Source organism: Chaetodon trifascialis, chromosome 23, assembly GCF_039877785.1.
Source record: "Chaetodon trifascialis isolate fChaTrf1 chromosome 23, fChaTrf1.hap1, whole genome shotgun sequence".
Taxonomy (NCBI): domain Eukaryota; kingdom Metazoa; phylum Chordata; class Actinopteri; order Chaetodontiformes; family Chaetodontidae; genus Chaetodon; species Chaetodon trifascialis.
Window position 1 is genome coordinate 761,100 of NC_092078.1, and position 16,401 is coordinate 777,500.

A 16,401-nucleotide genomic window follows, 5' to 3' on the forward strand; every position below is an offset into this window, starting at 1 on the left:
CAGTGAAGCACAGCTGTCGTAATCTAAGACATGTCTTCACAGTGTAGACTCGTCCACATCAGGACACTGAGAGTCGATGGTGATGTGGTGAAGAGACTGAAGTGTCTGACAGGACAGGACAGGACAGGACAGGACAGGACAGGACAGGACAGGACAGGACAGGACAGGACAGGACAGGCTGACGTGGTCTCCGTCTGTCCTTTAAGACCGTCACAGCAACCAGTGACACGCAGCCTGATAACATCAAGGTTGGTTGACCAAGATAAACACACAGAAACACACACACACACATATACGTGGTCAGGGTGAGGACACACACACACACACACACACACACACACACACACACACACACACACACACACACACACACATATACGTGGTCAGGGTGAGGACACACACACACACACGACCTCTGACCTCTCCAAGGTCTCTGTGTGAGGGAGAGAGATTAAAACCAGGACTGGGCGTCTTCATGCCATCGCAGCCATGTTCACCCATCTCCTCTCCTCTCTCACTGCCGGTACCTTCCCTCTCTCCCTCCCTGCCTCCTTCTCCCCGTCCTTCCTCCTCGTTTTCTTCGTTGTCACGGCAGTCGTCCTCGTCCTGATAGCCCGCCGGTCCAGTCCTGAAACTAAGCCTCGGTCCTCTCCTCCTCCAGCTCGGGTCTCCATCCCCTGCCTGCCGCGGCTCCCCGTCCTGGGCAGCCTCCCCTGGCTGGGAGGAAGCCTCCCTCCACACCTCCTCTTCACCCAGCTGGCCCACAGGTGAGAACACCGAGCCTCCTCAAATGCTCCAGGTTTCCGGTCCAGGAACTTGTTAGTGTTGGTAGTTATTATTAGTTGTTAATATCTGGAAGCACTCATGAGTGTTTAGAAGTACTCATTGATATTTGGAAGTGCTTGTTGATGCTTGGAAATACAAATACAGTAAAGTTTTTGGTCTGTCCTTTAAAAAGTTCCATTAGTTGTTTTTAATGTGCATCAACTGGTTTCACTAAAACAACAACATGTATTACGATTAGCGAGACTAATATTGTGGCTGTACTGCTCTGACACCACCTGCATCACCTTATTACTACTGCTACCATCTGAACACACATTTGGGAAGCAGAGTTCAAACGGTGGGTGCAGAGAGAGTTCTGCTCGGTTTACTTTCGAGCTCTGGGTTCTGTCTTTGTCTCTGTGAGTCAGCAGAATACTGTAAAATGTCTGCATTTAGCTGTATCGTGTCTTCTTGCTGTGACTGCACCATAAATACGAACATAAAGCTCATTATTGAAATGAACATAAAGAATATCGTTTGCCACCTCAGTCCTGAGACACGAGACGTCCACTCTGCCGTATGTGTCTCAGGTACGGGTCTCTGTTCGCTCTCTATCTGGGCCCTCATTACACTGTGGTGGTCAACAACCATCAGCACGCCAGAGAGGTCCTACTGCACAGAGGCAAGGACTTCGCTGGACGGCCGAGCATGGTGAGACATGGAGGGGGGGGGGACACACACTTGATGCTGGTTGGCTGCGTACATTTAAAAACACATCATCACATTTATTTTTCCTCGACTGTCTGACAGAACCTGAACATGAAGAACTTGGTCAGTCTGTTTGTTTAGAACAGAAAAACGATTGGCAACTATTTTCCTAATCAATTAATGGTTTAAGTAAGGTATGAAGCAGCCTCTGGTTTTCTTCATTGTCTCTGATAGTAAACTGAATTTTGTTGGGTTTTAGATTGTCGGCTGGACAAAACAAGACATTTGAAGTCATCAACTTGGAATCCGATGGAGGTTTTTGTTGTTCGTTCACTTTCTGGAGACCAAACATCATTACATAGACATATATACACATGTAGTAATTTCTATAAATTCTCTCCTCTAGGCTCTTCTAGCCTCAGACTGCACACCCTGTAGACAACGTGCTTTATTTAACACTGTTGCATTGAGGGATTTGATGTATTTGTTTCATTCACATTTCCAAACTAAGCACCAAACCTCAGATGTCGTATTAGCACTGATATGAAAGTGTATTGGTAGTTAGACGAAGCCACGGGATTTGGTGAACTTAAACCACATTCTGGAAGCGTACTGTCCGATCGTTTGACAGCAGGTCTTCATTTCTTTAAACTTCCATTTAACAGCACTGTTACGCAGTTATTGTCACGCTCTCTCATGTTGCCTCTGCAGGTGACCACCGACCTGCTGACCAGAGGAGGCAAAGACATCGCGTTTTCAGACTACTCTCCTCTCTGGAAGTCACACCGCCGCCTCGTCCACAACTCCTTCACTCTGTTTGGAGAAGGAACCCGCCGACTGCAGGACATCGGTGCTCTGCTCCATCCATCAATCACCATTTTTCAATCCATCCAGCATTTGTTTCCTGTAGGCCGACATCCATCATTTTCTGGTTGATTTCAGTCTCTCCTGTTGCTCCACCGACACCAGACACACCACACATTACTGTTCGATCCAACCAGGAGGTCGACGGTCTTTTTTTTTTTGTCAGCTAGTCTTCATGTACTTTAGAGGCAAAGATTGCTTTAAAAAAGAATTCAGTATCTAATTTTAAAATGTCCTTTGTCTTACGATCAGTCTTTAATATAACTTTTTTTAGATTATCTCGAGGGAATCAGTGGCTCATGTGCATTTTCTCCCCATTGTCTCTTCACTTTTGATGACTGGAGGATTTTCTGAGCCATGCATGTTCCAAAAGGAGATTCTGTACTGTGAAGAGGAAACATGGCAACCTTTGGATGAAAGGGTGTGGACGTGAAATCCTTCTGGGAAACTTACGTCACACGACAGCAGTTTGATTGCATGTTGTATGAAGCCAGTCGCAGAATGTTCATGTTGATTGGAGTCAAGTAATATTCTCACAGTTCTTCACTGAGAAACAATACAGCGAACAACTGAGATGAGCCTCAGGCACAAACACTGAAGACACAAGAGAAGGTTTAATGCAGAATTTTGAGCGTTACTTAGTGTTTCAGTCTATAATGTGTTGACTTCAATGCATCTCAGCACAGACGATGAGAATAAATCATGTGTGCTGAAGTTCAAATAAACAGACTATGTTACATTTGCTGAGAAAAAGCAGTAAAAATCGTTGCATTTCCATGTCTCCCATGTCCCTGCAGCTGCTGCATTGTAAATGCTTTTTCTATTTATTTTCCATTTGCCTCTTCAGTTCTGTCCTCAGTGGACAGTCTGTGTGGCGAGCTGTTGTCCGGTGGGTGCCATGGTTTTGACCCATCTCCTGCGGTGACCAGGGCCGTCACCAACGTCGTGTGCACACTGGTGTTCAGTGCCACCTATTGCTATGGCGACGCCGAGCTGCAGGAGGTGATCCGATACAATGACGGCATCGTGCAGACCATTGCCAGAGGAGCGCTGGTGGACATCTACCCCTGGATGCAGGTACAGCTGACTGAAACCGAACTCGACAGTCCTGTTCATGATGTCCTCACTTTCCAAAAATGTCTTTTGTTTCTGAAAATATCCTTCATTTCCAACAATGTCCTCACTGTCCCAAAATGTCTTTACTTTCTAAACTGTCCAGACATTCAAAAAATCTTCTCACATTCTGAAATGTCCACACTTTTCAAAATAGCCTTACTCTCAATGCCTAAAACTCACACTGATCCTTAGAAAGCTAGAAGTAGAGGTCACACATGTTAACAGTCTGTCTCGGTCCCTCAGGTCTTTCCTAACAAGTGTCTCAGTAAACTAAAGGAGTGTATCACCATCAGAGACCGACTGCTGTCACAGAAACTGCAGGAGCACAAGGTGAAGTACTCACAGACGCAAGGCTTTGAATACTCACATAGACCTAAAAAATGCAGTTTGTCCTGAGGGTGACAGGTCATGGGGTCATTAAAATCTCGAGGGTTCGTTCTCTGGGGAGCAGGAATAGGATCAGTTTAAAGTAGAAATATTGTCCTGGAAAGTTGCAGGGTAACCGATCCATGATTAGGATTCTCTGGGAAACATGTTTATGTAAGCATATACCTCAAATAGTGGCCATGTTTACCTCACCTGCAGAGGATACCAGGCATTTATTTGGAGCAGACTTACATTAGAGACAGGACTTTATTTCTAATGTCCTCTGTTTACTATGTGGTCAACAGAGATGTTTACTTGACACTGTGTGTTGCTCTAAAATCTGAATATATGGTTCAGCATTAATGGAGCCTTCACAAATGTGCACGTTTTCCATGCCATATGCATTAATGCATATGCCCCCCCCCCCCCCCCCCCCCCAAGCCATATGGTCCCACTCCTGGTGCCCATGATTTTCAAAAACGATTTTCAAACTTGACTCATCAGACCACAGGACAGTTTCCTGTCTGTTTTCAGTGCAGAGCCGTCTGAGGCCTGAAGATCACGACCGGCCGGTGTTGGATTTTTGACCTTGTCCCTTGCGTACAGATTTCTTTTAATGACCTTTCAAGTTGAGAAACATTGTTCTTAAATGGTTTCCAGCAGAGTGGTGGAGCACTCCCCATCTTGATTTCAGACAGGCTCAGACTCTCTGGGATGCTCTTTTTAGACCCAATCATGTTACTCACCCGTTGCCAGGTAACCTGACTCATCGTGAGATGTTCCACCAGCTGTTTTCTTTTAGCGTTTCACATCTTTTCCAGTCTTTTGTTGCCACTGTTCAAACTTTTTTGAATCGTGCTGCTGGCATCAAATTCTAAATGAAGGTTTAATTAAAAAAACAAAACAAAACAAAACATTTCTGTTTCAGCATGATATGTTGTCTTTGTGCTATTTTCAATTAAATATGGGGTTTCAGCGTTTTGCAAAGCATTCACATCGGCCCTCTGGCCGTCATTACAGGAAGCACATGTGGACATTTTTTGTTGCTTACTTCAAAAGCCCATTAGACCATTGAAATATGGTTTTAAATTCTGTTCACAAGATATTAACTTGTTGAACAAGACATTGTCAAACAAGACATTAACACCTCAAGCAAGAGAATTTTTTCAAATATGAACTTGTCAAACAAGAACAAAACAAAAAGATATTGCCACATTCAACAAATGAACAAGGTATTAACTTGTCAAAGACGTCATGAACATGTCAAACAAGGTAAAATCACGAACAGAAGACAGTGACGTGTACAGCAAGATAAAAACAAACATGTTTCATTATGTTGGGGGTTCAGAAGAATTTTCTGAGGTTAAGCTACAATCAAAGGACGGACTTCAAAACCACTAAGATAAACTCAGAAATGTGCACCACTTCTCTGACCCACATCCAGGCATCGCTTACTGATGGTGACCCCTGTGACCTTCTGGATGCCTTGCTAAAGGGCCAGATGGACAGTGGGAGCGGTAAAAAGTCACCTGGGCTGGAGGATGAGAGGATAACTGATGACCATGTCCTGATGACAGCAGCTGAGGCTTTTGGAGCTGGAGTGGAGACGACATCCACCACATTGCTGTGGATCCTGGCCTATCTGCTGCACCACCCGGAGGTAAAGTTCTGACACTACTACTGTTTAAACTTCCACTAACATTGAGGAGTGAAAAGAATTTATATCAGTTAAAACGGTTTAAAACAGTACAAACACAACTCAAGCAAAGTCTGGGCGCAAACAAACTGTGTTTTCCAACAACAGTTTTCTTAAGTGTTCCTAAACGTTCATCAGATACATTTTGTAATATTTAGAATTTGATAAAGAATCCAAGATGGTTCAGTTTTGTGGGCCAAAATGAATGCATCCATTAAAATGACATGATGTGTAAACATGTTGTAAAACACACATGACGACATGTTTTGCAACATTATCAATGTAACCTCACTATCATGATTTCTGTATTATATCTCATAAATACAAGATCAAGACTTCCAAAATGATCAACTATCGAAGAAGAAAGAAGAAACGTTTCTCATTATTTCAAGCAAACTGTCTTATGAGATACAGATCTTGCAATTGTCAGATGCAAATATCTGAGACAACATGTCTCCAGTCTGTTTTTCTTGGTTGATTGCAAGGCATTTCCATAGTTCTTGGTCACGGTAGCATGTGGTGGCCACTGTGCCACGCACCCTCCAGGTCCAGGAGCGTGTGCAGAAGGAGCTGGACGAGCATGTGGGCAGCGAGCGACCGGTATGTGTGTCAGACCGCGGCCGGCTGCCGTACCTGGACTGTGTCATCAACGAGGGCATGAGGATCCGGCCGGTCAGCCCTGTGCTGATCCCACACACCGCCAAGACTGACAGCAGGTAGGCCTTTCTTGGTCATACGTTACAGAAAAGTGAATATCTTTGGATTTTGGACTATTGGTTGGATAAAACAAACAGTGGCATTTTGCAGAGAAAACGACGATTCAAGGAAATAACAGATTAAACAATAATGACATTAACCTGCAGTGACAGCCCTGTTAAATGCACACAGACTCTCTCTTGTAGTATTGGAGGTCACGCCATCGGCCGTGGGACTCGTGTTTTGGTAAACATGTGGTCGATTCACCATGACCCCCAACACTGGGACAAACCCGACCTGTTCATCCCAGGTAAAGGACACACACGACCTCGTCAGACATCTAACTTTCACAAGAATATCTGAACACGCAACCTCCATTTTCCCGCCTTCTCAGATCGTTTCCTTGACGACCGAGGCCAGCGGGTCACACCCTCCTGCTTCCTGCCGTTTGGGGCGGGACCTCGTGTCTGTGTTGGTGAATCCTTGGCCAGGCTGGAGCTCTTTCTCTTCTTGTCCTCTCTCCTCCAGCGAATGAGTTTCAGGCTGCCGGATGGGGCTTCCCCGCCCAACCTGCAGGGGCGGCTAGGTGTGGTCTTGCAGCCATTACCTTATAAAGTTGTTGTCACCCCGAGGACAGGATGGACAAAATGAAAGTGTGAGGGGTTGATAGCCAGGCTGAATGACAGGAGTAAGAAACGTGAAACTAAAATATGTAGGGAAAAAAAGTGGAAACACACAGCTACCCAGAGTACCCAGTAACCCAGGCAGGATGTAATTTGACATTATTAATGCTTTTAAATCAATACAGATCAATAAATAATGGTTCATCTCTGGTCTGGTGATGGTGCTTTGTTTTGATCAACAGTACCAGTTAGACTGGGGGGTGGGGGGTTCAGTACAACAGCTAGGTAGCGTTAGCTTACTAGTCAGTTAGCTACCGCTACCTAACTAGTCTGACTGATATTATCTAACCTCTAACGCTACCAGTAACCAGTAAAGGTAACGTCAACGAACAGGAGGATACGGTCACCATCAAGTCGCTGTGAAGCTGCGGGTGGTCTGGAAAAACTATAGAGAAACTGCGTCAGTTGCACCTCAGCCTGAGAAAAAGTAACTCAAGCAAGTAGTCAAATAAAACAACCGGGCTAGTTAGCTAACTAGTTAACGCTACTGGTAACCGATAACAGTCGAGGTAAAATGAAGTTCAGTACATCAGTTACATCACCCTCGATGTCCTCAACCATCCTCGTTACAGGACACTGGGAGAGGGGCTTGTTCGCAAAGGCTCTTTTTGTCTCCAGGTATATTAGTGCTGCAGAGTCCAACAAACACTCCTTCATAAACTCTCCGTCAGAAAACGGTTTACTTTTTCTAGCCACTTTGTGGGATATGGCATAACTTGTCTTGGCAGCTGCATCTCTGGATGTGCAAAGTTCAGTAAAAAGTCTTTGTTGATTTCGCAGCTTAGCTAGCAAAGGATCCGACTCCCTTGTGCGCTGTAGATCAGACAAGTTCTTGTATTTCCCCTCGTGTTTGGTCGTAGTGGCGATTCAAGGTGTAATCCTTGAACACAGTGTCCTGTGTACCACAAACTAAGCTCACAGCTTTACCTTTGACTTCTGGACATAAATATTTAGCAGCCCATGTCTTGCTGAAAATGCAGCATTCGGTATCAACTTTTCTTTGAGCTGACATTTTGAGGACTACCTGACCAGCATCACTTGTAGCTGTCCACACAGGTGCGTCCTTACGTAATTTTTGTTTAAAAACGGCACGCTTTTCAAAATAAAAAGCACCACAGTTGTATTGCGTGCACAGCATAAATACTTTTCCATTTATGTTCTAATTTACGATTGACCTCATGCGAGCCAGACAGGGATGCCCTAAGGGCTGGGCCGTAAAATGCCCAGCTCTGAGTTAGATGGATGTGGTTCTGCTTTATGAATGAGCTTCACAGGTGGTAGTTTTTACAGTTTTATTCAGTATATCTTCACACACTTTTAGAACAGGCTGGCTTAGTTATGTCACACACATACATTCACACATACACACTGTTAATTTAGTAATACTAGTAAATAGCATTGTTATCATCATAATATTAAGGGACTTTAAAGATCAACCTCTTCTCTGCTTCCTTCCACTTCTCCCACAGAAACTTCATGCAAATAGGAAGGACAGAAGAGAAGAGATAACAAGATAAAAGCATTCTTCAGACAGAAGGAGGAGTTCCTGCAATAGAAGGAACATACGTTTTAGTAAATTAAATGACTTTGTCAAACACCACAGGTCAAGCTGCACCTCATGGAACAAGTGAGAGTTGATCAATGAGCCAGATTTCTAAATATTTAATGAGGCCAAAATCCAGATTTGTCCAAAACTTTGACTGGGTTCACATTTGTATCAGGACTGGTTACCCATAGCAGACTGATGTGGCAATATCTCAGGCAGCCAGTGGTTATTTCTCGTGCCAAGGTATCTCAAATGAGGTCCATCCTTTCAGCTTCAATGAATGTTAAGAACTTCACTTTGTGTTGGATTTCTGACGGAAATGGGCATATTCACATTGTAAGAACCACCAAACAGTAAATTGTGTATTGTCTATTTACTGTCTCCTCAGCCCTGGAGATGATGACTGACAGGACCAAGATTAACCGGGTGTGTTCCAGTTTAGGTTTGTTGACGTGTGTGATATGCAAACACTTTTGAGAATAAAACTAAAAAATCCAGCCACATACAGTTGTTCTTATGACTGATGTTGGTGACCAATGATGTCACTCTAGTGTCGCCTGAGGCAGACGCACTGGTAAATCCATTATAGCATTTAGACAATTATACCGGAGTCCTTTTTTTGGTAAACCCAAACCTGTCCTGTCAATGGGAATCCAGTCAATGTGAAACTTATATCAAAGAAGACTGTTTTTTGATTTTTTTCACCAACTGAAATTGGATGAAAACTTGGCCTGGTTTAACACAACAGATTTTTCAACAAAAAGAGGTAAAGACAGGGTTTCCAAAAATGACAGCAGACCTAACATCAGCCTCGTGTTTAGGGAAAGCAGCCACACTTTTATCAGTCATTTCACTTAAGAATTTATCCCTAAATGCCTCACAGCATCTGGAGTATTGACATCTTTAGTTTCAGGAATTGATCTGCCAATCCTGGTAGTACTGGTGCCTTTCTCAGCTACATGGAAACGTAATCGTAAAACAAATGTTCTGACAAGTTTCCTTCATGTTACCGACCACGTCTACTTCAATCAGTGATTGACTATTTTCCATAAAGCCTCCAGAGAGGAGATGGGACCTTCTTCCATTTAGCTCTTAGAAGAGAGCTCAATATTAGTGCTGGTACATCTGGTAATGGTAATTTTCTTACAAGTGTCTTCATCAATCTGCTTTCACTTCAGAAGTTACTGAGGGCGTAAATGATTTTGACCAAAAACACCAAAATGCCCACCATTCAGTGCTGACCCTTCCAGACAGTGTCAACACACTTCTGGTATTGTGAGGAAAATTAGATAAAATCCTGAATGAAATGGCAGATGTCACATCAAGCCAGCTGTGTTTCCTTTTACGAGGCTGATCTCAGAGCTGATGAGACATATCAGACAACATTTGTCCAGTCATTCTACATGAAAGTCCACACCCACACAGAGCGTGAACAGCTCTATCTTTAATGCTAAGTAGTAATAGCTGTCAAGTAGAAATGGCACTCTGTTACCATGGAGATATATAACGTTATTAGTTCAGGTAAACAAAAAACACCATCAACCACAACATCAATGGCTCGGTATCACCCTTGAGCTTTCTCGAGGAGGTCTGTCAGCCTCTACAAACTCTAAAGCCTCAATCGAACAAGGTGCTGTTTTAGACCTCAAAATCAAAGAATCAAGAAAACACCCGCTTGTCAATCCTGTTGCTGCCACTCTAGTCATGTCACACGTCCTTTCCATGGCAGGACATTGCATTTGTCATGAGGTCCAGCCTAGTGTTGTCTCCTTTTGCCACAAATAGGTAGCGAAGTCCATGAAGTTCACGTTGTAATGCAGCGTTACTCAAGGTCTTTTCATCAGAGAAGCCTGGCTTAAAGATATCTGTGACTAATGCAATCATCAGAGGACCAGTTCTCTGCACCACAGAGGCTGTCCTTGTTAGACAGGAACCTCAAAGCATCACTTTACTCCAAGATTATATTGCCTGAAGCTCCTGTGTCTTTACTTTCCAAGATCACATTCCCAAGCGTTCTGGTACCGGTACAATCTTATGTCACGGCACAATTTTTCTCTCATTGGCTAAAGGTTAGACTGTACTCTGTGGTGTTTATTCCAACATGCTCTGGGATCTGGTTTGGAACAACACACATCTGTGAAACTTTCCAACACAGTCTCCATTAATAGTAAAGAAAAATACCAACTGCACTTTGAGGTTAAGAAAATGCGACAGAGAAAGGCAAGTGTTATCTAACATGGTCTACCATCTCACTTTTACACTTTAACCAACATTTATGTTCACTTTTTAGTCAGAATTATGGAACATCCTGCCACAACAGGATTTTAGACCAGCGGCTGATGGAATTAATAAAAATGTGTTCGTATAAAAGTACAACAAAACATCTGTGACTGTATTGTTAAACAGGTGATTATCAAGACATGGACAAAGATTAACGAGGATATAAAGGTAGCATTTTTTTCATTTCAGTCATTTTGACATGATGCTTCTGAAGTGATATAATTAAAAAGTGTAACAAATGTGTGATGGCATACGTCTGTAAAGTGTTGGAAATGACTTGTTTGTTTAACACTGCACCATCCCTTAGAATCAACATCACAAAAAACCAAACAAAAACACTTGCTTTCCTCCTGACCCTGACCGGGACCAGTCATTTTCAGACCCTGGAATCATTTCACTCACTTGGTGAATTTTGTAAAACAATGTAAATGTAGTCCATCAATTAATTTATCATACGTAGAACTGGGCATCTGAATGGTAGAAGACATGAGCTGTCTACAAAGAGAGAGATGTAGTGTGTGGAGTTTGAACCGAGACTGAACGAGGACTGTTGTGTTCTCTACAACGTATTGTTGTATCTGACCTCAAATTCAGAGAAAGACACAAAGAAGAGAATGATGACGTGTTCTTGTGTCTGTTCTGTTTGGTGCTTTGTTTCTGTCTAAAAGTGCCCATTGTTTATTCCTGTTTATGCAAAAGCTTTTCTCTGCCGAAAGGTTGACACACAGAAAACCAGCTGATCCATTAATCTTGAAACTTTCCATATATGGTTGCCATGAACACGTCAAGTTTGAAAAACGGTCTCCCCCATATTATAAACTACCCACCTAATTCCACTCTCCTGACAGACTTCTTCATCAAAACCTCCCTACTAATGAATGAATCAGTCTTCCCTCAGTCAGTGTGAATCATCCTCCTACATTATTTCTCTTAATTTCCAAAAAAAACCCACCACAGTTGTCCCTGGCACGTTTCAAAATCTCCATCATCACCCAGGACAAGCGAGATGTCCTCTGCTACATGTTCAACTATTTTACGTTGTTCTTTTCTTGTTGGTGACAAACATAAGAGAGAAAATGTCATTTCTGTCAGATGCATAATGATGACTGAAGATATCAAAGGGATAAATTCAAATCCACTGAAAACTGTTGCATGATTAAATGCAAAGTTGGACATGTCAGAGATTTCAGAAAGAAACTGAGTCTTCCAGTTGGAATCATGACTTACACACTGATGTGAACGCTATCTACAAGCCGATAAACTGATAATTACCATAACTTCAATATGATGAACCCCACATTAGCTTTGTGGATATGTAACTGCATTCGTATCACTCAACAGAACCGAACATTTGTGTCTTATTCTGAAAGGTACCTAATTGTGTCCTCATTGACATTATTGTCTGAACAGCTTGTTTGCTAACAATCCATAGCATCTAGCTGCACAGCATCGGACAACCACCACTGTACGTTGTTAAAACTGGATTTGAAAATTAGCCAACGTACCGTAGCCGGTGGAAGCTAGCATTTGTATGTTAACATTAACATCTATTCCATGGCTAAATAAGCCTGCTGGCTTGTTACAAAGCTTATTACTGCAGGTAGTCCAGGTTAAAAGTATCCTTTTTGACCACCAGTAACACTCTGGAACAATGTCAACACTTCTGCCAGAGGTCAAGGATACACATAATGTGCTTTTTTGTGGAGTTAGACTGAATGTAAATGACTGTTCTTTAGCACCAATTATAGTATTTTTACAGTATTTTTGAGACTCGAGATAAAGCTAAGACAGACAAAAATTATTAAATGGCTCCTCAGGTACATTACAACGAGCGGCTTCTGCTAGCTCTCCATTCAGAGCCACTGGCAAAGATTGAGACATTCTTCCTAAACAGACAATTCTCCAATGTTTTATAATGGTGGACTGCTAAATACTTTTTGTGTTAACCATTAAACTTCTATTGGGATCAAAATAGGGAGCAGATGTACTTATTTTTCTTGACATTTTACAAATCGCTGAAAACAGTTCTGTAGTGCAGTAGTTGTTCCATTTTATCGACCCTCGATGTATTCTGAGTAAATGCCTCTCCTTAAAAAACACAAAAAAACTCCCCATCATTACTCATTAAACCTCTGCACCACGGCTAACAAAGAATCCAACTCACAGTTGAAGAAATCATGTTGTAATAAGCTAATGCTTCCTGTCAAATCTCCTCCTGTTAAACTTCCAACATCCACGCTGGTCTGACTAACTGATTCTGAACACTTTTTTATTAATGTGATATAACTCATCCATGATCACAATCATCTGTGTTCAAAACATCTGCAGTTACAAAACAGCCTCAAAAACACAGGGTGGGGTGAGCGCTATTGTTAAACTTCCTGTGCATCTCTTGTCTGGGTGACGAATGGTTTGATCCGCCCATTTCTATCAATCACACCGTCTCCATGACGATGACAACTTTGCCGCTCTCCTCAGATACTGGCATAGTGGTGGAGGTGGAGTTACAGAGTACATGTCCTGCCCATGTGGTTATCTGACCTCTGGCAGGACAGTCCATGCTGTCATGAAGATCAGTGTTTCCACCACCCTTTTTATCCCTCTCCTCTCCGCTTCCTCTCTTGCCATCCTCATTCTTTTCCCCCTCCTCCTCCTCTTCCTCCTCCTCCTCCTCCTCCTCCACCCGACACCTGCACACCTCGATCCCAGAGTCACCAGTAAGTCGCCGATGTCTATACTGGCTCTCATCAGCTCCCATGTCCTCATCTTCATCATCATCATTGTCCTCCTCCTGCTCCTCCTCTCCATCCTCCCAGCTGGGAGGTCCTGGTTCAAAAACATCCACGCAGGGGGAGAAGAGAGTCTGTTTAGGGGGGGACTGAGTAGCACGAGGTGAGGGGGAGAGGGAGGAAGCATGGCCAGAAGAAGATCCACCTTTGTTGGACTGATGCAGAGCAGTGAGAGGGTCCAGGAATAAAGCTGGGGCTGGGAGGGAGATAGAAGACAGGGTTGGAGGGGAGGGTAGGGAAGGAGAAGGCAGGGATGGGGGTAAGGATGGGGAGAGGGCTGCAGGGGTAGACTGAGAGAGAGCAAAAGAAGATTCAGACTCTATGGTTATGACTGGGCAGGAGGAAGAGAGGGCTGCAGGTGTTACGAAGGTGAGCACTGGGGAGGGAGTGGACAGTGGACATGATGCAGAACCAACACCAGGACATGGTCCAGATCCAAGACCAGGACTAAAACTAGCCTGGACATTTGATGGTAAGGGACTGATAAGGTCTGACTCTGACGACTGAGACAGGACCAGAGAAGGAACTGAATCGGCTTGTACTGCAGCTGGATGTAGACAAGATAAAGGAACGGCAACAGGCCCTGGGTGCTGGGGCAAGGCTGACCTTGGACTGGTAGGATCCAGAGCTTGACCTGACCCATGTGACAGTTCTGGGACCTGGCAATTGGCTAATGTAGGTGAAATGGATGCTGCATCTGTGGCTATGGTAAGGCTTGAGTTTGCAGATTTTGGAGTTAGAATGGGATTAGGTGCACAGTCGGGAATTATGGTGGTTTTAGATCGTGGATTTGGCACTAGGGTAAGATTTGAAGGTACTGGGTCTGAACCTTGGGTAATGTTTGTAAGTACTGGTTTTGTTAAACATGCAACAGTCGTGGGTACTAGTTCTGGATCTTGGGGAAAATGGATATGCATTGCATCTGTAGCTTGGGTAAAGTTTGTTGTTACTGGGATTGAAGATTGTGAAAGGTTTGAAGTGACTGGCTCTGGATCTTGAGTAAAGTCTGTAAGTACTGCATCTGTGGCTTGGGTAAGGTTTGTAGGTGCTGGGATTGAAGCCTGGGTATGGTCTGAAGGTACAAGGATTGGTACAAGGCTAGGATTTGGGTCCGGGTTTGAGAGACCAGCAGAGCCTGTTATCAGGGCCAAAGTTCTTCCAACATCTGGGGACGGTGCTGAGGTTGGGCTACTAGGAACAGTGGCTGTATCAAAAGTTCTTGTTAGATTGAGGGTTTGGGTGGCTGTAGGGCTGTCTGAATTGCTCGCTGATGGGGTAGAGGGGCCTGACACTGAGGTTACTTTCAAGGCAGGGGTACTTATAGGGACATCAGTTCGGCCTTCAGTGGTTATTACAGGGATTGAGGGGAGTGTTGTGTCAACAACACTTGGACTAGGGAGTGTAGTTGGGCTACAGGAGCTGAGTTTTGGAGCAGAGGGTGCTAGGTCGAGCTGTTGCTTCATGGGAGATGTAGTTACAACATGAAGAGCCACCTCTGAAGTGGAAGAGGGCAGAGGGTGAGGGGAGACTGCCCTTGTAACAACCGCCACAGAAGCAATCTGGTTTGGAACTGATGAGTCTGTAGCAACTGATTCCTGTGCCCCAGCAGCATTTTCACTGATGTCAGTTGCCACTGTGGCAAGCATCCTCTCAGAAACAAACTGTGTCTCATTTACCTCCAAACACGTTGCCGCAGCAGCAATGGCTTCCATGGTGACATCAAGAGTGAGGGGTGCGGCCTCGCTGGGCGTAGTAGCATGGCTTGTGTCAGTCTCATACGTGACAGGTGCCGATAGGGAGGAGCTACATGGAGAGGAGGGGCAGCAGGAGTCACAGGAACAACTGGAGCTACAGGAAAGATACACACTAATTATTCAAATTAATTTGAAAACACGAAGACACAATCTATTTTTTTGCTTGCTTTTGGAGCATTCCACAACTTTCCCAGTCTTTTGTTGCTCTTGTCCCAACTTGTTTGAAATGTGTTGCTGCATCAAACTCACAATAAGCAGATATTTACAAAAATCAATGAAGTTGATGAGGTCAAACATTAAGTACATTGTCATTGTGCTGTTTTCGGTTCAGTACACATCAAAAAGGATTAGCAAAGGATCACATTCTGTTTTCTTTATGTTTTACAGAGCATCACTACTTTACAGGATTCAGGGTTATGTGTCAATAGAATGAGCAGAAGTAGAAGCAGTATTTCTGTTAGCTGCAATCATAAAAATGCATTAATAGTAGCCTCAGTAGTGTCAGTACCTCTTTTCTGACTTACCGGTGGAGTTAAAAGTATTGCAGTGCCAGTGATACTAATAGTACTACCAATAGTGTCACTTGGTATCAGAAGAAGGTCATCACTGTTGCCAGTCAGCCTTGTCAGTAGTACGCTTATTGTTGGTCGCAGCAGTGTTACCAGCATTCCCAGTAATGTCATCAGCATTTCCTGAACTGCTGACATGATTTGCTGAATTTCCAGCACTACTGGTACATGGTACTTATTTCCCTGTGGTGCTACTAGTAGTTGCACAAGCATTAATACCAGTACTCCCAGTTGTGGAGTAGCATCGTTACCTGTTGTCAGAGCTGAGGGAGGACGGACCATCGCTGAGTGGCCGGTGCAGCAGTGGGCCATGCTGTGTGAGCAGGTGGGGGTCGGTGGTGCCAGGGGGTTGTGGGTAGCGTGGGGTCGTGAACACTGAACTGTAGGGTGGGGGAGGGGTGGAGGGCTGAGCTGCCACCTCCTCATAGGATGGCAGCTTCAGAGACGCCAGGAAACCTAAAAACCGAAGAGGGAGTGAGGGTACAACCAAGTCGCTGCTAATTTGAAACTGAAAAATAACAGATTTCTTTGGACGCTTTGGGCAGAAAAACAAGTTGAACACAACAGCG

At 43.9% G+C, this 16,401-nt stretch overlaps 2 protein-coding genes across 5 annotated transcripts in view; one reads left to right on the forward strand and one right to left on the reverse strand.

Annotated features, from left to right (window-relative positions):
* Positions 1-477: 477 nt before the first annotated feature.
* Positions 478-7,042, forward strand: cyp17a2 (cytochrome P450, family 17, subfamily A, polypeptide 2). The gene is made up of 9 exons (XM_070993015.1): positions 478-767; positions 1,356-1,476; positions 2,185-2,323; positions 3,185-3,414; positions 3,697-3,783; positions 5,264-5,479; positions 6,062-6,231; positions 6,418-6,521; positions 6,606-7,042. Exons 1-9 carry the CDS (start codon positions 490-492, stop codon positions 6,860-6,862), a joined length of 1,602 nt encoding a protein of 533 aa, XP_070849116.1. The 5' UTR covers positions 478-489; the 3' UTR covers positions 6,863-7,042.
* LOC139351215 (WW domain binding protein 1-like) overlaps positions 4,711-16,401 on the reverse strand; it is an 18,836-nt gene continuing 7,145 nt past the window's right edge. For 2 of the 4 annotated variants that reach the window (XM_070993004.1, XM_070993003.1), the window contains exons 4-5: positions 16,084-16,288; positions 8,173-15,357 (exon numbers count right to left, since the gene is read on the reverse strand). In XM_070993004.1, the coding sequence (XP_070849105.1) occupies positions 13,155-15,357; positions 16,084-16,288 (2,408 nt within the window). In that variant the 3' untranslated portion in view covers positions 8,173-13,154. Of the gene's footprint in view, positions 4,739-8,172; positions 15,358-16,083; positions 16,289-16,401 lie in introns of those variants that run through there. The other 2 variants (XR_011603566.1, XM_070993005.1) reach the window with 2 other exon arrangements.

What these genes read in the sequence shown, in the direction of transcription:
- cyp17a2 (XM_070993015.1), top strand. Translation starts at nt 490, where the DNA reads ATGTTCACCCATCTCCTCTCCTCTCTCACTGCCGGTACCTTCCCTCTC. An exon ending in CCGCCGACTGCAGGACATCG is followed by an intron (nt 2,324 to 3,184) that starts GTGCTCTGCTCC and finishes TTGCCTCTTCAG; the next exon opens with TTCTGTCCTCAGTGGACAGT. An exon ending in ACCCGACCTGTTCATCCCAG is followed by an intron (nt 6,522 to 6,605) that starts GTAAAGGACACA and finishes CCGCCTTCTCAG; the next exon opens with ATCGTTTCCTTGACGACCGA.